Source organism: Poecilia mexicana, unplaced genomic scaffold, assembly GCF_051168715.1.
Source record: "Poecilia mexicana isolate PSO_F unplaced genomic scaffold, ASM5116871v1 scaffold_16, whole genome shotgun sequence".
NCBI classification, from domain to species: Eukaryota; Metazoa; Chordata; class Actinopteri; order Cyprinodontiformes; family Poeciliidae; genus Poecilia; species Poecilia mexicana.
In genome coordinates, this window is record NW_028263385.1 from 1,733,998 (window position 1) to 1,758,548 (window position 24,551).

Sequence of the window (24,551 nt, forward strand, 5' to 3'; positions counted from 1 at the left end):
ACATGACACTGGCCCTTTAAGAGTTAAATTCAGGGAAAATAAGGATGAAAATCCTGGATTTTGTTTTCTAAACTGAGGTTTTAATTTTGTGCCATAAATCTGATGCTGAAGGAGAAACGCAGGAACAGTTTCTGTCATTCAGGAGCCGATGGTGACTCAGATCCTTATTCTGCTCTTTTTTAAACCAAACAAAGAGATCTGGACGGTGATGTGAGCTTCCTGCTGGGCTCCTGAAGTCTCTCTGGTTTCTGCCTGAGCTCCAGCCAGCAGCTATTCCTGGATGGGAATGGTACCTGCTCACTTCAGACAGAGTCCAAACCGGCTGCCAGGACGCTCCCTGAGGAAAAACTCTCAGCAGTGAAGCGTCACGTTTGAGTAAATAAAGTTCAATTCGGCCAGAAATCTGAACGCTTTCTTTAAGTGGAGCAAATCGAGACAAGAAGCCGACATTTAAGAGGTTAGAAAGGAAATCCAGATCAATAAACATAACTAGATAATCTACCATTAGCCAGAGAGCATCATGGGAAAAAATAACAGCATTATCAAGCTGTCGTTCAGTTGTTGTGCTTTAAACTTTAAACTGAGAGAGAGAGGGAGAGAGAGAGAGAGAGAGAGGGAGAGGGAGAGATAGAGAGAGAGAGAGAGAGAGGGAGAGAGAGAGAGAGAGAGAGAGGGAGAGGGAGGGAGGGAGAGGGAGAGAGAGAGAGACAGAGAGAGAGAGAGAGAGAGAGGGAGAGGGAGAGATAGAGAGAGAGAGAGAGAGAGGGAGAGAGAGAGAGAGAGAGAGAGGGAGAGGGAGGGAGGGAGAGGGAGAGAGAGAGAGACAGAGAGAGAGAGAGAGGGAGAGGGAGAGAGACAGAGAGAGAGAGAGAGCGGGAGAGAGGGAGAGAGAGAGAGACAGAGAGAGAGAGAGAGAGGGAGCGGGAGAGAGGGAGGGAGGGAGAGAGAGAGAAACAGAGAGAGAGAGAGGGAGGGAGGGAGGGAGAGAGAGAGAGAGAGACAGAGAGAGAGAGAGAGAGGGAGGGAGGGAGGGAGAGAGAGAGAGAGAGACAGAGAGAGAGAGAGAGAGGGAGAGGGAGAGAGAAACAGAGAGAGAGGGAGGGAGGGAGGGAGGGAGGAAGGGAGAGAGAGACCACCCGCAGAGGGTGAGAAGGGATTTTATATATATATATATACATGACAGTTAAGAGATTAAATAAACTTGAAGATTCAGTTTATTTCTCAAATTATGATTTATTTTGCATATCTACCTGAACCACAGATGATATTTAATAAGAATCTTATTTCTGATCTTTAATATCAACTAAACTGAGTCTGAAGGCAATGACCGTTAGCAGCTTAAAGAAATAATATTTCCTAATTACTTTCTGTAAAGCGATTCAGAACCGACACGTCGGGTTCTGCTCTGACTTGGTACCGTTCAGCATGACACACCCACTGGGCGCTAAAGGTCATGGTGAATATTTACTTCTGGGTTGGGAGCCGTCCAGATGGCCGGACAGCCAATCAGAGACGTGCTCTGCAGAAAGCCGTGTTCTGGTGGACGGCCAATCAGGAAGATGGATTTTACTGCTGTATTTACACAAGAGACGACCAAGAATCCAAACAATCCAACCAGACCGGAGACGTTTTCTCCCTCAAGGTTTAAAATCTGAGATGAGTGAAGTAATGAAGAGATTCTCCCAGAAACAGGAGGCGTGAGGGAAAACGACATGGCCACCATTCAGCACGGTGGAGGACCCGTGATGCTGCGCTGTGATGCTGCACAAACACAAAATATTACCAGTATTTCTGTCCAGTTTCTGCCAGTGGAACTGGAGCTTTTGTATCAATATTAAGGAATTATTGACTCATAAAAAGCTCCTTTATTTTGCTGAAAAGTTTTGTCTGAAGATCTTTGCAGTAGAAACTAAACCGTGTTAGGATTCAGAGTGTTTGCAGTGTGTGGGCTGAGGATCGTCTGGTGGTTCTGAACAGAGACAACTGGACCGTCTGAGACGTCAGGCTACAGCAGCTGATGGCTCCAGTCACCCAGAGGCTGATGAACTTCAGACAGAGATGAAGGAATGATGAACTCACGGCATACGCTGAGCTGCGTCATGTCCGTCCACGTGCCGTTGGGCAAACACTTCCTGACCTTTGGCCCTGCGATCTGCCGGTTTTCTCTGCAGATGTACTCGATCTCATAATCCACAGGCAGAATCCGAACGCTGCGGATCTGAGAGGAAATGCAAAGTTAGAGAGATTTAGCTCTGGATTAAATCCTCACATTTACTCCAAAGTTACAGAAATAAAAAATTCTAATTATTTCTAAATGTATTAATCTGTGTTTACAGATATGAATCCAGAGCTGCAGCCGTCTGACCCTCAGCAGCTTTCACACACCTGTCCTGCTGTTTGACTTTTACCACAGAGACAAGCTGAGCATGTCGTTTTGATACTTTTACTAAATCAGAAATTATTCAAATGTAACTAATTCAGATCCAATTTTAATATAACACTTAACTGACTTTTATCATTTTTTTCTACCAGCAGTTGAGATATTAAGAATGTCATAAAGACGGTACGGAGAGGTGATGAGCCAAACCGGCAAGGTGTGACTGAGAATGAGGAGCTTAAATCCTGGGAGGCTGGTGGTGGGAACACTGGAGGTAACTGACAACTGGAGCAGAACCAGACTGAGGGGAGAGAGGCTTCACACAAACACAGGAATAACTGGACCTACTGAGACGAAACCTTGTAAAACTAAGATGACCAAGAAGAGCTGTGCTAAAATGAACCAGAACATAACTGATGAAACGGAAGAGGAACGTTTGAAATACAACAAACGTAACTCACACTGAGATGAAGGAGCTTGTTTTAAGTCAATAATGTCTTAATATTGAAAAACAAAAATAATCGTTGCACTGCAGATTGTTTGACTTACAGCAAGACATTTTCCCATATTATGATTTAGATCAAGCTCCTATATTTTAGTTTTGTTTCATTTTATGTGTGCTAAGATATTTGCACCAGTAACTAGACCAGTGTGTCTCAACCTTTTTTGGGCCAGCGCCCCCCTGGCCTTTATCCAGGTCCCTCACCGCCCCCACCAAATAATTTGCAGGCTACTTTACACTGACTATTATTTTATTATTAGTATTACTATCACTATTGTAGATGTTTTGATTTTTATGATTCTTTCTGTATTTATCATCAAACATAATTTCCCAGAGAACAAAAAAACCATGAGAATAGAAATTATTTTCACAGGTGTTTACAAAAAATGCAATGAACATTCAAGTTAAAATCTGTAGGCCTAACAGCAGCCAATCAGAGTGGAAAAATATTCTTGTTCTTTGCCATTTTCTAGTTGTTAAATGTTCCACAAAATGATAAAAGATGAACAACATGCCAGTTTAAACTTTGATCTGTTTGCAAACCGACTGAGCTCTGCAACATTAAAACATGGATAGAACTGTAACTACATTAATCATAGATCTTCTTGTAGGTTTCTGGTGACGCAGATCTGTGCTGCCTTCAGGAGAATGGGACATCAGAGTATCATCCATGAAATTTCACCCACATGGCATTTACTGTGCAAACCAGAGCTTTCAGAGGAAAAACAAAAGTTCCTTTAAATGCCATACAAATATGAGACAGAAACATGGATTATATCTTTATATAGACCTGTCTATTGATTATAGATTAATAGTTTTACTGGACAGAAATTACAAAGAACAAATCTGGTTTTTCATCAAATCCTAATGAGTCAAATTGAAAGTGTCATGGAGTCATCAGCCTCATGACATTAACACTGACATGAAAAATAATATTGAAGAAATAAATATATCAAATCTAATTAAAAACATAAATAAGTGATAAGTTATTTACTGTTATGGTCTGTAAGATATATTCATTCTCAGTACTAGATGTGGTCTCAACTAGGGCTGAAACGATTCCTCGAATGATTCGAGTACCTCGATTACTAAAATTCCTCGAGGAAAATTTACCTGCCTCGAAGCTTCGTTAATTTATGTTTTATTAGTTAGCGCACCGTGTTCCGGCCGGGACTTCATTTGCGTTGCGCGGAGCTCTCACTTCCGCCTCTGAGTTGTTGACAAAAGCTAAGTCTCAGCGGCATAAAGTCCAATCTTCAAGATTGGCCCGTGGGGATTTTATTGATTGATGATAATGCCCGACTTTTTATCGTTTTTGGGGAACCAATAAGCATCCTTAAAATGACTGGGGGAATGCCTGGAGTACGGCAGCATTTCTCCTCCGGGGCTGCTGGTTGAAAGCGAACGGCGGGAAGAGCGCTGAGGTGAGCGGATAGACTGAACAGGGCGGGCGGCTGAGTAGCTGATGCTTACCGTGTAAATGTAGCTTTACCGACGAACCGCACAATAAATTTCATATCCCGGTCTGAAGAAACGGGTGGCGGAGCGCATCGTACATGGCTGGTAGATGAGTTTCTGAGTGTGACCAGTGAAGGTGTCGTAAATGTCCCGTATTGCTCCCCCCCTCCACCCCATGTTCGTTCATTCGCCCTCTCCTCCCACTCCAGGCGGCATTTCCCGTATTTTCAAACCCAAAGCTTGACAGGTTAGGTGGCAAGGTGAGTTTAATTAATCTATTAAACTCACTGAAGATGAATACATAAACTAAAAGCTGGATTGTAGACATTTTTTATAAGCATATTTGTGAGCCTGCCTCTTTGTTATTAAATTCAATATAATTTCAGATTTTTCTATAACTTTTCTTCTGGTTAACTTAGAAAGTGAGCTATTATTGTTACAGGCTAGTTTTCTAAACTACAAAAAAGCAACTGTTAGGGATGCTCAAATATGGAAAATTGGACTGACATTGATATCTGATAGTAACACCGGTATTATGCCAGATTTACCAATATTTCATTTTATAATTTTTTTTATCCGATTACTCGATTAATCGTAAGAATAATCGATAGATTACTCGATTACTAAAATATTCGTTTACAACAGCCCTAGTCTCAACAAACCCAGGTACTTCATCAATATTATTTTACCTTTTATCTGGAAATAGTGTCTGTTTATTCTTGCCATACAGTCTCTGTATTAATTATTGATCGAAAGGTCTTGCCATACCAGTTTATTCCTCTGTATTTACTTTAGTTTCTTAGTTTATTCTTGCGTTTTGTTCTTCATTCATTTCCATTTAGTTTCCTTTGATTATTATCTTCTCTTGGTTTATTGCTATGTCCACTTTAGTTTATTTCCTGTTGCTACATTTATTTTATCATTTATTGACCATCAGTAATCTTCACTCATCACCTGCTGCGCCTCCTAATGGTCATGTTTCACATCATGTGCTGATTTTTCACTGTTCAGCGTCAGATTCTCTGTTTTTATGCCATAATTCACATCTAGTTCGTCGCTCCGTTTTATGTCCCGCTTCTCCTGTTTCAGAGTTTTGCGCGTCTTTATTATTTTAACCCCCTATGGTGCAGGGTGGTCGGGAAGCATATCGATGGGGAAAAGGCAGACTGACATAAACCTTTTAAAACAACGGAAATAATTTCTGCATTCTGATTATTGAAATTTAAAAGTGCTGTGTTGTTCTATCACCCCGTTTCACACCGGACCACTTACAGCTCCGGTGTTACCGCTATAAAATGAACGCCCTCTATTGTGGTGTCACCATGGAGGGATTTCTTTATTTAAATGGGTTCATTTTTCAGAGGGATACAAAGTGAGGGTATCGTGATTTTAGCTACCAGTAGCAGGAGAACGGAGCTGCGCCAAGAAGCTAACAGAAGCTAACAAACACTGAATAGAAGTAGAGCTGCCATCGATACAGTTGCAGCCAGGCATGGTTTAATGTTACACAACACTGTTTTACCAAGTTGCTCAGAGTTTAAACAGGTATTGTTGTACATTTAAGGTGTAAAGTTTACCTTCGACCAAACGCCCCCCAAAGGAATCCCAGCGCCCCCTTTTGTAAAAATGTCCGCCAGCGCCCCCTGCCGTCCTCTGAACGCCCCCTGGGGGGCGGTACCGCCCACGTTGAGAACCGCTAAACTAGACAGAAGCTTTTGGTGAGGTTTTGTGTTTTTGCAGCGTGGCTCTGAAAGGAGCCAGAAGGTCGGGTTCTGCTTAGTTTGGTCCTGATCGGGTCGCAGCAGCTCAAACAGCTGCAGCTCTCCAGCATGTAATCAGATTACTAACTGATGAACTGAAAGGTCCAACATGGCGCAGTAATCAGCAGACACTTCATGTCACACAGGAACCGCTGTGGTTCTGTACCTGCTCCTGTGTCAGGCCTCGGTAGCGGATCCCTCCGTCCCGCGGAGGCCGGATGATGGCACAGCCTGGACAGGAAGAGACAGCATGAGGGACAGCAGGGGACACCAGAGGACAGCAGAGGACACCAGATTACAGCAGAGGACAGCATTAGGGACAGCAGGGGACAGCAGAGGACAACAGGGGACAGCAGGGGACAGCGGAGGACAGCATGAGGGACAGCAGGGGACAGCAGAGGACAGCAGGGGACAGCAGGGGACAGCGGAGGACAGCATGAGGGACAGCAGGGGACAGCAGAGGACAGCAGGGGACAGCAGGGGACAGCAGAGGACAGCAGGGGACAGCAGAGGACAGCAGGGGACAGCAGAGGACAGCAGGGGACAGCAGGGGACAGCGGAGGACAGCATGAGGGACAGCAGGGGACAGCAGAGGACAGCAGGGGACAGCAGGGGACAGCAGGGGACAGCAGGGGACAGCAGAGGACAGCAGGGGACAGCAGGGGACAGCAGGGGACACCAGATTACAGCAGAGGACAGCATGAGGGACAGCAGAGGACAGCAGGGGACAGCATGAGGGACAGCAGGGGACAGCAGGGGACACCAGAGGACAGCAGAGGACACCAGATTACAGCAGAGGACAGCATGAGGGACAGCAGGGGACACCAGAGGACAGCAGAGGACACCAGATTACAGCAGAGGACAGCATGAGGGACAGCAGGGGACAGCAGAGGACACCAGAGGACAGCAGGGGACAGCAGGGGACATCTGTCTTCAGGTAGACACATCTCAGAAACTCCAGCTGTTTTGGTTTGAGCCTCGCTGCACAGATTCCAGCTTTTCACTCAGGAATCTCACTGCACACACACACACTCCATCACACACACACTCCAGCGCACGCACACACACACACACACACACTCCCTCACACACACACTCCAATTACCTCCCGCTGATGAATTATGTATGGGCACAACGAGCGCTGGGAGAGCGCAGAGGATAATCAGAAACAATATCGGCGCCATTTCTGGATCTGGAATAGAGAGAAGGTTTAAAAATAAGGAACGGAGGAGAAGAAGACAAACTGGACATTTTTACATCTGTACTGTAACTCTGCTGCTCTCAGCAGCCCAGACTCTCTTCATGTTCCCGTGTATCAATGTGGGCCTCAAAATGTTCTGTGTTCCCACATTTCCAGGAATATTCATCCATATTTATTTATTTAATTCAAACATATTCATATCCATAATTCAAATTCCAGGGATATATATTTAGATAACCTTTTAATAATGAGGTAGGCAGAAACATGAACTCATTGGATCTTTTTCTTTTATATGTCTCACTTTTTACACTTTCTTCTTTCTTTAAAGAAAATAAGAAAAAGGAAAATAAAAGAGAACCATTAAAAAAAAAAACTATGGATCCAAATAATTTTCCTCCATATTTTGGATGCAGCTGAGCTTCATGTTAATTTTACTTCTGCTATTGAAAGGTTTTCTGGTGCATTTAAGGTTAAAAACAGAGTTTATTTACACCTGGAGTGGCTGTGACACCAGTAAGCCCCGCCCACTGAGTTACCTGTCAGCTGCTGCAGTAACTGCCTGATGAACCAACATCAACCCAGCAGCTCCAGGAGCCGGCTCCTAAATCCAATCCTTCACATTCCCATCGCAGGAAATTTGGTCTTTTTCTCCAATATTTTGAGGTTTATTTATTAAAATGAGAATATTTCCTCTTCCTTCAGTCAAAGTCTCTAATCTGAACAGTTGCTGCTGACTAAACGTGAAGTTTATCACTGATGTTCTGGCTGCTGCTCAGTCAGGAGAATCTGCTTCTTCTCTGAGCGACTGAAGGCTGCAAACATTTTAGTTCTGTTCAAACGCAGTTTATTAAAGTTATCAATATTGTTAGATTTTAGTCTTGAGTTTAACTCAACAAACTATTAATAATCTGATTTTTTTAAAAGCGTTTTTTTAACTCATTTATTTTAATTGATTTTGGTGAAAGATGAAAAGATTTCCTTTAAATCAAGTTAGAATTGTTTGACCTTTGACTCATTTATGCTTGAAAAGTTTTTCCAAATCAAGAATGAACTTTACTTCATCTAAATAACTCTTGAAATAATCTGGATTTCTTTAGCGTTAGTTTTGGAGAACCTCAGGGTTTAATACTCAGAACCAATATTTTTCTCAGTGTTAAATTTCTTTATTGTTACTGGGAAACATTGAAATGTTGGTAAATGTTATGTGAACAATTTGATCTGACAACTCACTAAACATACATGTTTATCTTAAAGACATAAACATCTGTATTATCCAATAAAATGTTACATTTTTATGTGAGAAGGATTTATAATAATAATAATCATCTAAACTGATCTGGATTAATAATTTTCTCAACTTTCTGAAGGATTGTCTTTGGAAACTAAATATTATAGAGAACTATGGAGTGTTTGTTTAAAAAGTGGATAAGCTGAGGACATTCATTTAGCAAGAATCACCTACTTAGATCTAAGTTCATAGTTTCTATACCAGACTGAGAAACTTTGGGATTTTCACAGATTAAACTAAAAATAGGTGAAAAAGGTGAAGAGCCTCTGACAGAATCTTTTAATTCTGCCTTGATGAGTTTTCTGTTGTGTGCCATACATCATCTGCCTGACAATGTAATTCAAACAAATTTTTTCTCAATATTGGTGCAATAAGGAAATATGTAATTTAATAAAAAATAAGTCTGAATCCTCCAGAACAATCAAACTGGCTCTGAAAGCAGAGAAATATAATTTAAATCCCAAATAAACGACTTGGTGTTCTGGTCTGCGTTTAGAAATAATATGTAATGCCTGAGTGGTTCATAGGTCAGAGGTCAGCTGCTTCACAAACTAAAACATGGATAGAAGCTAAAGCCGCTAAAGTTTGAGGAGATTTTTTAAATGACTTCAAGACTTTCTAGAATATTTCAGCAGATCTGTTGGTTCTGATTTATTCCTTTTCTGGACTTTTTCTCATCGTTATTCTGGTTGAATCATTGCATGTTTGGATTATTAATCCCTCTGGCTATGGATGCTGTTTCCAAAACCGAAATAATCCCTGAACTCTGACCCCAGGTCCCGGAGGAGTCCTGGAGGCTTCATGATGCAGAGAGACGGAGGAAGTTCATCCGTCATATGGATCATGATCCCAGAGTCACAGCAGAGCTGAAACCTGATGATGATGGAATATCGTCTCTGCAGCCCAAATGTTGAGCTGTTAGCAACATGCTAACAGTCTTCAGTCAGAGGCTTCTTTAGATTCGTTACAAGACTGACTGCTACTGGAGTTTCTAGAGGAGCCACAGCGATGTTTTCAAGACACTTGGATGATTTGAGTTGTGATAATATCTAGTTTCCATTTGAGATGAATAGAAGATTTTTTAATTTGAATTAAATTGAGAAAGACTGGGAGAGGCAGGCAGTGCAAACAGAGCTTCATGTTATCACAAAGAGCAGCCATGTTTCTGAGCAGTTATGGAACAAAACATGTGGTTTAGAAAAGCAATGGGTTCTAATCCAGAACCCTGTGGGACTCCAAAACTACCTGAAATATATCCATAAAAACATTTATGGTCTGTAACCTCAGGTTAGAACAAGACCAATAAAATCCCCAGGAACACTTGAACAGATCTGAGGAAGGTGGTGTAACTGGGTTTGGATCAGAACTTTTCCATAACATCCGTGTTCTTAATGGCAGCGGGGAGAAGCTGCTGGTTCTTCATTTCCTTCCTTCCTGGCTGAGAGGAGGACCGGATGAGCCAACTGAAGGAAATCCCACCAGCGGAGCGGGAAGGAAAGCAGGCCGAACCGGTTCGGCTCGGTCCATCAGCTGTGAGGACGGCTGGGGAATTCCAGCCAGCGCCTCGGAACCAGAGCAGGCCTGACAGACGGAGCCCCACCGCCCAGCAGCGGGCTGCCGGCCGGAAGCTGCCGATCCGGCTCGGTTTCAGCACCGCGGACAGCGCTCACCCCGCTGCTTCACGCAGAGACCCGCAAAATGCTGCATTTCGTGCGTGGCTGAGCGTGAACCGTGGGTCACGGCGCAGCTGCCAACGGTTCCTGCTCAGGGAGACCGTGGCGGCCTGCAGGGGAAGCCCAACCTCCTGCCGCCTGGGCGGCCGCTCGCTGGGAGGCCTGACCCAGAATGTCACCGTCTAATCTCTGGAACAACGCGAGCATCGCTCCCGCTCGGGCCTGGCGGCTCCATCGAATATGCATGCTGCCTTTTGCATTCACAGCCACATCTGCCCGGATCCGCTACAGCCGCAGTGGATCTGGACCGGAAAGCCGAGCCTCAGGTACTTACTGTCAGTTCGATAGCTCCCAGTCCAGACCAGTCCTCCCAGTGAGTCGGATTAGTGGGCAGAAAGGTGCATCCTCCCCGCGCTCTGCATGGCTCTGTTATTATGGCTTTGCAGTAAATGAGCGAGCAGCTCCGCGCGTAAACAGCGCTGGTCCGGGTTATTTCCAAGTATTGCAAAGAGATGACAAGAAGGGAAAAAAAATCCACACACACTCACACACACACACACACACACACACACGCTCACACCACACAAATAAAGATACACAAACGCATGCACAGAAACGACGAGCAGCGATTCAGCACTCCCCTCCTCCTCTCCACAATCTGGAGCTCATGGCGACGTCATGATGGAGACGCACCGTGCGTAAAAGCTCCCGCACGTATTCATCTGGCTTTTTCTGAAACCCGAGCAGGGGACGGACTGCGCCCAGCCCGGCAGGAAGCAGCTCCTGATGGAGCTACGAAGCGCTTCGGATGGAGGATCATTCCGCAGATTCCGCCCCGTTGCGCCGCCGCAGACATGGCGCCGCTGCTTTAACGCTTTAAGCCTAAAAGCTCCTCGGAGCTTAAATGACAGAAGCTTCGCTCAGGTTTCTGCTCATCCGTCGAGCCAAAGCCCTGCGCGCGCCGTCAGCTCCACATGAAACACCTGCGGAGGACACGAACACCCCGACTCATTTTATAATCATTTCTTCAATATTCAAGGAAACATTTTCAGTTCAAATGGAGTAAAACTCTGATGACATCTTTCACTGAAAGAACCCGAACTGATCTCATTCTGGAAAGGTATCAGTCAGGAGCAGGGTGTTTATTAGGTGTTAACCTGCAGCTGCAGTCAGGCCACCGGCCTCAGACCTGGAGCGGGACTGACCCTGCTGGGCTTCCTTAGAGTCGTCCTGAACTCTGCAGAGCCATCGCTGCTGTTCACGTTCCTGCTCATCTACAGATTCTTATATTCTTATAATCTCATATTTTGCATTTTGTGCACGTATACATATTTTCTACCAGTTTTTAAATTATCCTGACCAGTTGAATATTTTTTGAGTGTGCTATTTTAATTTCTATTTTCTAACAATGTACAATTAGAGGGATAATAAAGAATATTTCTATTGTATTTAATAGGAAAATTATTTTTACAATAATTCAAATTATAATAAAACTAAATTTCACCACACTGCAATATGGTTGTAATTTATAAACCGATATTGTTGCTTATTTTTAACTCTTCCTCTAGCAGATCCATTTGTCTGAAGTTTGAATCTTAAACTTTGGCTTCAAATCCAACCAGATTCATAAAAACATATTCAGGAGTCAAAGATGAGATTTATTGATGCAACAGGAAGCAGAGAGTCACATTTACAGATGATCATCATCACACACATTTAAATATTCTCCATCTGAATAATTACAAACATTTACAGGCTGTTCCACTTTATTTTTTTAGACGTTTCAGTCGTCAAATAAAAAGTCAGTTTTACTTTTAGTTTTGTCTGGAACATAAAAGTTCTGATTAGTTTGGAACCAGAAGCGTTAAAGTGTCAAGGCACACATCAAGTCACGACAGGAGCTTCTTTTGTTTTTAAGGCAAACAAAAATCCATGTAAACAATATTTTAAATAACACAAATCTGACGCTGCGACTTCACACCATTTAAATAAAAGGCTGATTCTAAAACCCGGACCAGAACCGCAGGACCGACCAAACCATGCTCCTGCAGCTGCAGACAGAACCAAGCGTTTTAATCAAGTCTTGCTGACTGTCCCAGGTTCTGCTGGGTCCGGGTGACCCGGTTAGCTTCCAGTTGATCCGGCCTGACGGGACGCAGGGAAACGGCGCCTCCAGAGGTCCGGGCGGAACGGACCGGACCGGAGTCTGAGAAAATAAAGCAAACAGGGATTTTTAAGGTTCTGATGGTTTCGTCATGCTAGAGGAACGGATCGACCTTCAGGGTTCTGCTGTAGTGTTCTACTGAGGCTGCCGGGTCAACCGGTTCTACTGAGGTTCTGCTGAGGCTGCAGGGTTAATCGGGTCGGTTTAAGCTCAGACTACATGTTCTGGTTTGTGTTTTCCATCCTGGTACCAGTTCTGGTTCCAGTCCTGGCTCACAGGCTGAAGCTGCGGTGGTGCTGCTTGGAGAAGTTCTGCTGGCGGTCCCTGGCGCCGCTGGGCCCCGCCGGGTCCCGTGTCCTGGCCCGGTCCCGCTCCGCCTCGTCTCCGGTCACGCTGCCCACGTCACTCAGGTCTCCCAGGTCGCCCAGGTGCTCCACCGAGTCGTACTTCTCCAGGTCCGAGGCGATGGTCTGCAGGCTGAAGACAGACAGCGAGTCGGACCCGGCCCGCTCTCGCTCCGACTCCTTGTAGCGGTCCGCCAGGTCCAAGGCGGCATCCAGTCGCTCCTTGGCGGCGGATCCGCAGGCCACATCGTCCTCCCGGACCCGGGCGTCGGACTCGGCGCCGACGGGCGGGCTGCGGGTGGGGCAGTCGGGCGTGTCGCGATCCCTCTGGGCGTGGATCTGCTCACTGATCTGCTCCAGGTTCCTCAGAGCGACGGAGTAACGAGTCTTCACCTTGGAGACGTTCTGCTCCAGCTGCAGGACCTTCGTCTTATGATCCTGACCACACACACACACACACACACACACACACACACACACACACACACACACACACACACACACACACACAGTTCAAACAGTGTTAATGGATCAGCTCCAGTATGAACCCATCACCAGGCTGATGGCGCTGATGATAGGTGTGTGTTCTCGGTGTCAGAACACACTCCGGCCCACCAGGCTCGCTGTACCTCCAGGATGTGGTTGAGTTGAGACTTGAGCTCAAAGTAGGGCTTGGACTTGACGATGACCCGCTTCAGGGACTTCTGCAGGGTCTGGACCCGGGCCTCGGCCTCCTGGCAGGCGTGTGTGACGCGCATGTGTTCCCGCTCGCTGCGGATCCGTTCCTCCTCGGCTTCGTTCACCTGCAGGACACACGGAGAACAACTGAACAAGTTCTGGTCATTTAGATGAAGTTAGAGAGGAAATAAAACTTTTTATTGCAGATACAATTTATAACTTCATTATTAAGGGTTCTATTTCATGTTTCTGTGCAAATTGAGACATTTTCATATAAATTTGTTGAATGTTGCAATTTTTGACCTAAAACTGTCTCAGTGCTGCCCTCTTTGGGTTGAACGGTGTTACTGCAGTCCAGCTCTTAGGTCACAGCCCTGGTTGAGGAACGCCCCCTGGTGGAGAGTCAGGAGTAGGACCAGCGCTTTTATGGACCTTCCTGAGCGTTTCTCATTTTGCTCATGTGGAACAGTCTGCTCTGCTCTGACAGAACCCGCCGCTCACTCAGGGATCGATGCTTCACATGTCAGAAATTTCAAAAAGAAAAAAAGTCACTAGATTTGTTGCTTAAAAAAAGTCCAAGCGTCTGAAAAGTTACTAAATCTATCGACAGTCATTGAGATTGCTTCTTCCCTCCTGACAGTCTCCACTCATCTCTACATAGCCACGCCCCTCTGACTCGTGGCTCCGCCCATTATGGCAGGATTTTTCTAAATTTGTCTGGGGGCGGGGCTAACCCTTCACAATGGTCTAATAAATCCTGAAGAACTGAGTTTTGCCTCCATGTTTCAGTCATTTATATCTAATTTCATTAAACAGAGTCTGCTCAGTTTTTACAGTCAAATATTTAAAGCATTTATTTCTGTTACTGAATCGTTTTAATAGACAACAACATTCAGAGTCTCAGAATATTCCATCAGATCAATAAAAATTTCATTTTGAGCAAAGATGTCAGGAATTGGTCTGGGCTCCTTCTGCATCAATACGGCGCAGAGTGGAGGTTCTGGTTCTGGTTCTGGTCCTCTCCACTCTTCCTCCAGACTCTGGGAACACTGCAGCAGTTCTGGTTCTGCTCAGTCCAGGTGAGACGCTGCTCCAGGTTCTGGTTCTGACTGTCCAGAAGAGGTCCGGTTGGTCCGAGCTGATGATCCCGGAAGCTGCAGCTGTTCTTCAGATTGCTCCGGGTTTGCTGATCTGAGTCCAGCAGGCGGGATGCAGCAGGGCGCTGTGTGTGTGTGTGTGTTTACCTTGGAGGTGGCGTGGTTGAGCATCTCCTGCCAGGTGGGGTCCAGCGTGTTCTTGCCATCGGCCATCAGGCCCTGCTCCGCCACGTAAACCATCTCCCTGGCAGCCGTGTGCATGGAAACGGCGCGCTCATAACTCAGCGCCGCCTTCTGCGTCTCCTGCTGCGCCTGCAGGAAGCAGGAAGTTCAACCAGCGCTCCCTCACTGTCCTTTGAGATGTCTATGTTCCACACAGAGGTGTTGCTATGACGATATACTGTGGAGCCTTACCATGATCCCAAAACAGAAACACATCAATACTGTTTATGTTCAGTTTTTTTTTTTAAAGGCATGAAAAGTATATTACTACTTAAAAAATCTTCACCCTGATAACTGATATTATGGAAATATTCTGCATATTTTCCATGAAAATACGCAGAACAAGGTGAACAGGCTGGCATTAACTTTAAATTTTACATATTTGGCCAAACATCTGAAAAGCCAGAGGAGATTCTACCGAGCAGCAGGTTGATCTGCTGAGCTCAAACGTTACGCAGGCCAGAGGCGAACCGATCGATCAGCCGATACTTCCATCTGAAACCGATCGATCAATGTTCTCAAAGGTCTGAAAATAATCCACTCTGCTGCGAGAGACGGCTGAAAAATTGTAACAAGTTACAGACTAAAGGAGCTGATTGTTTTAGTTTATCTTTGTATTTCAAGGCAATACCTCATGCTGCTACAACACGTTTGCTTCACTGGTATTATACAAGGTTTATCAATAAAATAAGATCAGAAGGCGTATCGTGACCTTTTACCACCTTACTGAGGCAGTAAAAAAAAATTAAACTGAAACTGACAGGTAAGGAGTGGATAGTCTCAAATCAAATAATAACAGTGAAATGCCATTTTCAATAACTAACGGCATGGATGAATGCATTTGTACCAGAACAGATCAAACACCAACAACCTGGAAAGTCTCCAGCTTCATCACATCAACAACCTTTTAGTGCAAATGTCCAACTTCAAGGCTTTTTTCCTTACCTCTCTGACTCGACATTGTCAGAAAACATCTTAGTTTTAGGACCATAAATCTATGCCTTTCTAATTATTTTTCCCTGCAAATTTACGACAAATATGTGAAATTAGTCCAGAAGTTCATTCCTCCAGTGTTTTAGCCTATGAAGCTCTTAATCCTTCAGACCAGGGGTCCCCAAACTACGGCCCGCGGGCCGGATCCAGCCCGCCACGTCGTTTGGTCCGGCCCCCTGAACAATGCCGGATCTGGCCCGCCTCCTCATACCAGAGAGCATTCAGTGTTTTTTTTTTTTTTTCATATATTGTATTTTCCGGTTTATATGTGGATTTTTCTTCAACCACCAGGGGTGTTCTTGAGCAGATGTGAAACTTACTTTCCCTCAATGGAATACATACCAGTCAGTCCCAGTCACCGTTTCACTCACGGTTTTTTCCATTTGCATTCTGGGTAAAAATCTATCTAAAAGCGCGAATGTGTCGTCGCCCCCCCGCCCCGTCGATAAGACTTTTCTAAGTTTCTTTCTCCAAAAACCTAAGACTGGCCCCCGACCAGAGAAAGGAACAGCTATGTGGCCCTCGCAGGAAAAAGTTTGGGGACCCCTGCTTCAGACTGATGTATGTATTTTCAAACATCATTTCACTGTGAACGGTTTTCCTTCCTGGACTCTGCAGATGGCAGTAAAAGGTCCAGAGATCCCAGCAGGCCAGCCGGCCTCTGGCCTGATTCTGAGAGACAGCAGCACTTTGCTAACACACACGCACGCACACGCGCACACACACACACACACACACACACACACGCACACACACACACACACACACACACACACACAGTTTGAGACAAGGCGTATTGATCTGTACCTCCTTAGCGAGGCGGCGGGCTTCGTAGTACGGCCTGGCTTTCTCGATGCAGCCACCAAGCTGAGAGCTCTGAGCGTTCAGCTTCCTGGCAGACTCAGTGAGGATCTTCCTGTAAGCTGATCTGGCATCCTTCAGGGTTCATGCAGGAAAATAATGAACCACATCAGATTCATCTGCCTTGGGAGCGCAGATCAGGTTTCACACAGAAGGAACAGCCAGATATTAACATTTACAGTTTTTGTTCTTTAAGTTTGGGAACTACAAACACACATTTATCAGACTAACTTTAACAGAAAAACATTTGATAATTGTATTCATGTGTTAAACCTATATTCAATAAAAGAGTGGCATCTGAAGCTGAATCTTCTGATGACTGACTCATCTCCACTTACATCCAGCTCCAGCTCCAGTTTGTTGATTTCTGCACTGGCTTCGTTTAGATGCTCCAGCTCCTCCTGCGAAAATGCAAACAAAAATTCATCAACTGCAAGAGCAAACCAACGTGTTTACCTCTGGGATTAAAGGGAATAAAGGCCAACAATGACGGCTAATCTGAAACTGAAAGCTGGTGGAGCTCTGCTGTTAAAGCGCTGCAACAAAGATGATTACTTCTGACAGACAGTGGGATTATCACAGATTATTATGATTTATAATGAAGAACAAAGCACTCTTAAATAGTTAATCAGCTCCGTCCGATTCGCCCCTCATCGAAAGTAATCCAGTGATCATATATCTGCCACTATTAATACGGGTTAAAGAGCTGCTAACAGGAACACCAGAGGCCGGTGGTCTCACCTGAATGCGGGGGTCCAGCTCCTCCTCATACGGGCTGTGCAGCTGCTCTCGGACGCCTCTTTCACTGTCGCCTTCGTCACAGGCGTCTCTGAGCGCATTTTCTACTTTTGTCCCGCTCGTTTTGGAAGCATTCGTCTCCAAATCCTCCCCCTCCTCCCCACCGCCAGGAATAACCTCCCTCCAGCCCCCCACATCCGACTCCCCAGAGCCGGCGGGGCTTTCTCGCAAGTCGCCTGGTTCCATCCCAGGCCCTAGACAGACGGGCGGCTATTAGCTTGATTTATCCCGGCGAGAAGCACCTTCCTCCCAGCAGCGACCGAGAGAGAAGCGGTTGGAGATCAGAAAATAATCCAAGTGGCGGAGAGAGAGGAGTTTGAAGCCATTTTTAGTCTGCAAAGAAACCCGAACCCGCAACTAGCCTAGCCTAGCATACTCTGTAGAGACAGGCGCTCCAATTAGCCTAGCCTAGCCTGTATAGAAACCAGTAGCTTAAATTAGCCTAGCCTGTCAAAATGCTAATTCCACCGCTACGTTTTCTGCGAACATGTGAGAACCAACAGCTGCTGTTCAGTATAAACCATGTGGAGGCTTAATCAATAAAAAAAACTTATTTTACCGCCACTTTCCTCCACCTCTTAACATCTCCACTCCAGAGCTAGACCAGCTAGCCGCTCCGTTCTCACACCATCATCACAGATGAAGTGAACAGTTCAGAGCTGAACCACGACAGCCACCGTAGACACAATAAAACTGCGGCAGTTTATCAACACCTAATGACAAATGTTTTAAAACTCACGATTTCACATTAATAGTATATTTAATTTTCAATTATTTAAATATAAATATACTTTGGTTTATTTTTTTATCGTAAGTTGATTATATCCCCCTTTCAACCAGATCACAGCGTCATTATCAAAACTTATTTTACGATTTTTTATGACTGTTGGGTTTTCTTTGGAGGGCTGAAGTTCCAGTTCCATTTTTAATTAATAAAATGTAAAAGAATAAAACATTGTACTTGAGACTTCAAAATATGAAGTAATTTGCAGTCTCTGCTTGGAAAGAAATACAAGATTAAAAGGTCCACCTTAACAGTTTGCATAAAATAGATATGAATAGACATGAGCTCAAACATTGAGTCACAGATCATAACTGAGAAAAAGTTGCATTATGATCAAAAACTCTGCATTAATTTTGTTTTTATTAAAAAAGAAAAATAAACATACAAATCCCCACAGTGATTCCAAGGCAACAAATATTCCAAACAAAATCATCTGACAAAATGTGAGCAGGAAGAACAGAATTTAGTTTCATTGCAGTCATCAGCAGACAGAATCACAGATTAGATGAACCAGCTTCCTTCTCAGGATTAACTCAGACCAACTCCAATAATTTAAAGACAATAAGGCAAACTGGGCTGATGCATTAAATGTGTGGCTGCAATGTGCACAATCAGAATCATAGAAAAATAGAGCTCTGGTGATTTACAGCAGATCTGCTGTGCGATGCAGGGAAACCTGAGTAGTGTTGGCTGAACCTCCTAAACATCCAGCATCTGTAAAGGCAAACAGGAGGAATCCTGTTTCTCTTTGGTGTGGAATGTGTCAGACGCTCTGCGGATCCTCAGCTCCAGGTGGGATCGTACTGACTCCACCCAGGAGGCGGGGCCAGGTAGATCCTCCGCCCCCTGTAGAAGAAGCTGACCACACCTCGGTATCCGGTCCGTGGCACGCCGGACTTCAAGTCGTCCATGATGCCCAGACTCTTGGCCATGACCTTGAAACTGTCCTTGCTGGAGTACTGGAGCCGGAACGGTCCGGAGCCGCTCAGCCGGCCCTGCTTCACGTCTTCATACGTTACCACGGCGGCGCTGTACACCTGCTTGGTGAAGCTGGTCCGGTACGCGTCCTCCTGCAGATAGGCCAGGTCCAGCTTGGTGAAAGGCACAAACTCAGAGTTCAGTTTGATGAACTTCAGGTATTTGTCGTAGAACTGGCCCAGGCTGACGCCCTGCCGGCCAAACGTCAGCGTGCGGGAGATCTCAGGCCGGATGCAGGACCGGCCTCGCCGCTGCTCCGGCTGCCGCATCCAGTCGTCCCAGAAGGAGGCGGGCCACTTGGGTTCCAGCTCCTCCCAGGCCTCCCGGAGCAGCATCCAGCCCAGGCCCGGGAAGAAGTCGGTACGGTAGAGGAGCGCCGGCTGGCCGGGGTCCACCATCCCGTCCCGACCGTTGTCGTTCCAGGCCGACACGCACCACAGGCTGGGGTCCGACTGCAGCACTGGGTGCAGGGCCCGGAAATACTCAAAAAAGTCTGGCGCCACCTGCAGGAGAGGATGGATGATTAGATGTTTTGGGGAGAGAGACGGAAAACATGAAGGATTCGGAGGGAACTGGTGAACAAGTTATCGATTAATGAGTTAATCTAAAGCTGATCTTATTGGTCGACTAAGTATTAATTAAAAACCTGAGTTTTCTCTTGTATCAAGAGAGCCAACCATCTTTCCATAACATGAAAGGCTACGTTTTTCAGAATACGCTGAATTAAAAAATATATAGATTGTGTTTGATAATATCCTTCAGTTTTCTGTTGTTTATTGGAATGTTTTCTGAACAGGTTGTTGCTGAAAGTGAGAATTTAATCTAAATGAATTTACCTGCATGAATACAGGTTAAACAGCTGAAAAGGTGTCATCTATATAAACTGGATAAACAGAAAATTGTGAATCTCACATTAATTAATGTATTTATAAAATGTAACAAGACACAAACCTCTTGGGTTACTAAATAGAAAAAAGAAAAAGAAAATATTTCAATCCCCATTAACAGAGGGACGTTCATACAGAACTATTGTCTGTGGTTTCTCTCAAAGGAATATTAAAACTTAACTCTATGAAGTGGATTAACTCATGACCGCCCTCTGCTGGATGGCAGTCAAATTACAACACTGAAAGAAAATGTAAGCCGGTGGTTTTAAACTGTGTTTCTGGAGGGCCCAAGTCCTGCTGCCTTTAGATGCGTCGCCTGGCCGACACACCTGAACTCAGTGGTGAAGCTCTGCTAACGAGCTGATCCTGGAGCCAGGTGTGCTGAAGCAGAGACATCTAAAAGCTGCAGGACACTGGCCCAAGCAGATGTTATCAGTTAATCAATTAGAACTAATTTTAATTGAATAAACCGACGATCATAAGTTGGTTAAATGTTTGTGTCCGTATCAGGGAACATCGGTACCTCCAGGTCGTCCTCCACGATCACCACGGAGGAGTGGGAAAGGGTCCGGAAGACCTGGTTCAGAGCCCAGCGGTAGTGTCTGGAGATCTTATAGTAACCCTGGAACTTCTTGTGCTCGGGCCGTACGGGAATGTCGGACAGGTCCGGCTGCTTCAGGTGAGTGACTTTGTCCCCGTAGGAGGCGATGACATCGGCAGTGGCGGTGTGCCCGCAGTCCTGGCTCACTATGATGGGATAGAGCTCGGCAGAGGGCCGCAGCTCCAGCAGCTTGTCCAGGCAGCGCCTCACTGTGACCCGGTTACAGGCGATCACCAGGATGGGAATGACCGGCGGACTGGGAACGTTGACCTTCACCCTCTTTCTTTTGGCCGGCTTCCACAGCGACTGGTGGCTCAGGATCTGGGACAGGATCTCCTTCTGCTTTTCCAGCTCCGATTCAAAGGAATTTGCGATGCGGATCACGTCTCCCACCACGTCATCGGTGGGCATGGAGGCCGGATCCAGCTGCCCGGCACCCGGCTGGCCCGGGGACGTTCTGCCCCAGAGCAGCAGCACCAGCACGGCGTTCCAGGTGACAAACAGGAACGTCCCACATAGAATGAGAGAGCTTCTTTTCCGGAACATGGCTCCGGGATCTGGGAAGAGCTTGGCTCTGAGTAGGCAGTGTCCTGGTTGCAGACAAAAGGAACGGGATCTGGGAGGGTCCGTCTTCGTCCCGTTTCATCACAGAGTCATGTTCCCAGATGTGTCCGGCTCAGGGTGCAGCTGGCGGCGCCAGGGGGAAGAAATCCAGCATGTTTTCAGGATTACAGCCCAACCATCCTGGAGTAATTATCCCTGGTTTTTCGGTTCCCGTTTCACCTGAAAACAACAAGAACAGAAACATGGAAACCAGAGGCAAACCGAGCAGGAAGGCATGCAAATGCAGCGCATCGCAGGACAGATCCGGACAGCTGCGCCACATTGATTTTCCCTTATCACCTGGAAGCAAACAGCACACACACACACACACACACACACTCACACACTCTCCTGGAGTTCCTTAAACTCAGCGTTTCCCAAATACTTCAGCTTCTAACCCAGAAAAAACCATGACCCAGATTATGGGTTCAGAGACGACAGAAGTTATTTGCTTATAAAATTATCTCCTCTTAAAAAAATTATATATATATATATATATATATATATATATATATATATATATATATATATATAATTTATGACTAAAGGTTTAGGTTAAAGGAAACGGTAAAAAGTTGTGACTCAAAAATCACCAAAAATGAATTAAATTCAACAACCTTTGATGACAACCGTCCAGGTCAAAGGTCAGTTGTTCCAGCAGAAGGTGAAGGTTGTTTTTCTCTTTTTAGCTAAAAAAAACCCAAAGAATATTCTGCCTGAAAAATAAAAATAAAAACTTTGAGCTTATTTTTGTTTTCAAAGTAAACTTTAGAGCCAAATCCTGACATTAAGAAATAAATGAAACCTGGAAACTTTGACTAGTCCACTCCTTGTTTTGTTGTTCCTACCCTCCAGAAAGAATCTGCTGATATTTGCTCAGCATTAAAGTAGATAATTAATGAGAACATGGGAGTGTTTACTTTATCACCAGAGCAAAACCTGCAACAGCAAACAAAAAGCTGCTCTTAAAGGGGCGGAAACGCAACGTGCAATTAATCAGTAAAACATCCGCGAGGCTCACTGGGTAAAAATAAAAAATCGCCTCAACAAGGGCTGAAGCTTAAACATGTTTAATATGCGATAAATGCTGCAGATCCACAGACAGTCACTCAGACCCACACCGCCTGCCGTGGATCCTCTCAGCTGCATATCCACAGACACTAAAACTCATCCTCGCCACCAGCCTTCTGTGGGTCGCCCACCAGTAGCTTCCACCCTGTTGAAGCTCCACAGGTATTGAGACCCACTCCCACCCAGCCACCCAGCCAGCCTGCCGTGGATCCCCCACCAGAGGCTCTCACCCTGCCGGAGCGCCCTCCGCCTCCTGCCGGCTCATTCCCCCGTTGACAGCCGGGCTCAGGTGAACCTCGCGGCGGCGGGAGGTGGCGCGGACCTCGCCCCCGTCGGATTTCCTCCCGCTGGAGCAACTTACAGCCGCCGAGTTAGCGTGTTTTTTTTCCCACGGAGCAGGACCGTGACGCTGAAGGAAAGTAACACGACGACTTCCCTGTTTGAGTGCTCGGGCGGAAGTCCCGCCCTAACCGTCACCTTGAGGAGTTATGCAACAGTTTGAGGAAGGAAGGAATTAAAAGTAATGAAAACCAGCTGCTGGTGGCTGACGAGCTGAACACAAAGTTCAGACTCACAGAAGTTAGATTAATGAGGCTCGTCTTTCTGTTTTTATCTGCTAAAGAAAGAAATGCAAATGTAGGAGAGGTAGTTTTTATCTTCCTGCCAGCCAATCCGCAGCTTCCTGTTCGAGTCCATGTCTGCTCGCAGCAGCTCCAGTTTACTGCTCAGGTTTCAGTCTTCTGTCAGGCCGAGCTGGTCGCCTTTTCTTTTCTCTAAACTCGGAAGACTGTTATCTGGAGAAGGAATGAAGGGCAACAGGTTTCAGTTTTCCACCTTTAGAAGTTCTTCTGACTAAAGAAGAACTGATTTCATAAACACATCGGAGTATAAAACAAGAAAACATCCAGAAATTCACAAATTTGAAGAACCCAAACAGCAATCCCTCCACTCAGAAATCCATCAGCTACAGAGTGCTGATGGATTATTAGTTAATATATAATGCTATATATTAACTAATATATGTAACTGATTCAGTATTTAGTTTTATATTTTTAATGCATATATTTTTATTTGATGACTTATTAAATTGTGACACCTATGGCTCTAAGCATGGGCGTAGGTTTGGGTAGGGACGGTAGGGACATGTCCCGACCAATATTCACGGGATATGAAAAAGTCCCGACCAATTTTTGCCATATTGGCTCAAAGAACGTGGATCTACGATCTTTGATTAGCAGCAACAGGCGGTGCGCGGAACGGAAGCTTCTTAGTTTGACATTTATTATGAGCCTCCGAGACCGTGTCGGAACGGTGCTGTCGGGGGGTGGGGGGAGGGGGAGTCAGTTGAATCGTCGGACGTTCTTTGATTAGCTGCAAAAGGCGGCGGCTAGCTGGGCACACGCGTCTCCTTCTGAGTCTCCGAGACCATGTCGCCACCAAAAAAGAAAAGGACAGACATTAGAAGTTATTTCGCTACGTCGGCTGTAAGTACAGTGAGTGGACCCATAAGTTAGATATCTATCATGCAACGCATTTGTTGTAAAGTCCGGTGTTTAGTAAGGTCAGCACTGAATGTGAGGTAGAATAGGTCTGTTAATTATGTAATATTTTTTCACATAGGATGCTCAGACAGCAGAGCAGAACGATGGAGAGGTGGCTGGAGCTTCAGGGCTCCAGGTGAGGTGTTAGTTCTCAGATATGAAATATACTATGAAATTATCTCAGTAAATATGGCATTTGAAGTGTTAGTCTTAAATTAAGTTAAGCTAGTGTGAATACAAACCAGGTTACGCTTTGTTTGCTCTATAGGAGGCAGTCAGTGTGAGTGCCAGTGACCAGGGAAGTCAAGGCAGCAGTGCCCTGGACTTCTTATCTGCAATTGTGTTTGCTGTATCCAGAGGATATTTCTTTTGATCTTGTAACGTTTGCTGAATTTTGTAAAGGAAAAAGTAAAGTGTTCTTGAACTGATCTGCTGAGTATGACTGTATCTGGTTGTATACACAAGATGTATGATATGGTTATGGTTGGGGGGAGGGGTTATTAAGCCAATGTGGTTTCCCCCCCCCTTCTCAAAAATGTTCGGTGCTCTTGGGCATTTCACTGTGCTGCGGGGGGGGGGGGGGTGTCAAGGTCCCCACCAAAACTTAGACCAAACCTACGCCCTTGGCTCTAAGTATCATTTTCAATGTTTACAAGAAGGTAAAAAATTA

General features: G+C 45.4%; 3 protein-coding genes across 4 annotated transcripts in view; all 3 read right to left on the minus strand.

The window, feature by feature from the left end:
• Positions 1–11,116, minus strand: part of gabbr1a (gamma-aminobutyric acid (GABA) B receptor, 1a) — a 96,257-nt gene extending 85,141 nt beyond the window's left edge. The window contains exons 1-4 of the mRNA XM_014991415.2: positions 10,594–11,116; positions 7,203–7,289; positions 6,264–6,328; positions 2,080–2,218 (exon numbers count right to left, since the gene is read on the minus strand). Of these exons, the coding sequence (XP_014846901.2) occupies positions 2,080–2,218; positions 6,264–6,328; positions 7,203–7,281 (283 nt within the window). The 5' untranslated portion in view covers positions 7,282–7,289; positions 10,594–11,116. The remainder of the gene's footprint in view (positions 1–2,079; positions 2,219–6,263; positions 6,329–7,202; positions 7,290–10,593) is intronic.
• A 780-nt stretch (positions 11,117–11,896) lies between these two features.
• On the minus strand, positions 11,897–18,082 carry sh3bp5la (SH3-binding domain protein 5-like, a). Its single transcript, XM_014991418.2, has 6 exons — positions 17,360–18,082; positions 16,957–17,019; positions 16,565–16,693; positions 14,690–14,854; positions 13,397–13,570; positions 11,897–13,205 (listed from the first exon to the last, which is right to left on the minus strand). The coding sequence occupies exons 1-6, from the start codon at positions 17,600–17,602 to the stop codon at positions 12,696–12,698; spliced, it is 1,284 nt and encodes a 427-aa protein (XP_014846904.1). The 5' UTR covers positions 17,603–18,082; the 3' UTR covers positions 11,897–12,695.
• Positions 18,083–18,541: 459 nt separating this feature from the next.
• Positions 18,542–23,007, minus strand: mgat1a (alpha-1,3-mannosyl-glycoprotein 2-beta-N-acetylglucosaminyltransferase a). Of its 2 annotated transcripts, none has more exons than XM_014991416.2 (3): positions 22,571–23,007; positions 20,589–21,449; positions 18,542–19,681 (listed from the first exon to the last, which is right to left on the minus strand). In XM_014991416.2, the coding sequence occupies exons 2-3, from the start codon at positions 21,210–21,212 to the stop codon at positions 18,983–18,985; spliced, it is 1,323 nt and encodes a 440-aa protein (XP_014846902.1). In that variant the 5' UTR covers positions 21,213–21,449; positions 22,571–23,007; the 3' UTR covers positions 18,542–18,982. The 2 variants fall into 2 exon arrangements, with proteins under 2 accessions (XP_014846902.1, XP_087870455.1); XM_088014329.1 differs by lacking the exon at positions 22,571–23,007 and adding an exon at positions 21,887–22,500.
• Between the last annotated feature and the right edge of the window lie 1,544 nt (positions 23,008–24,551).

Excerpts from the sequence above, each read along its gene's own strand:
- sh3bp5la (XM_014991418.2), bottom strand. The coding sequence starts at position 17,602 with ATGGAACCAGGCGACTTGCGAGAAAGCCCCGCCGGCTCTGGGGAGTCG. Across the intron at positions 17,020-17,359 it reads AGCTGGACCCCCGCATTCAG|GAGGAGCTGGAGCATCTAAA; the intron begins GTGAGACCACCG and ends GCATTTTCGCAG. Across the intron at positions 13,206-13,396 it reads AACTCAACCACATCCTGGAG|GATCATAAGACGAAGGTCCT; the intron begins GTACAGCGAGCC and ends GTGTGTGGTCAG.
- mgat1a (XM_014991416.2), bottom strand. The coding sequence starts at position 21,212 with ATGTTCCGGAAAAGAAGCTCTCTCATTCTATGTGGGACGTTCCTGTTT. Across the intron at positions 19,682-20,588 it reads TCGTGGAGGACGACCTGGAG|GTGGCGCCAGACTTTTTTGA; the intron begins GTACCGATGTTC and ends CCTCTCCTGCAG.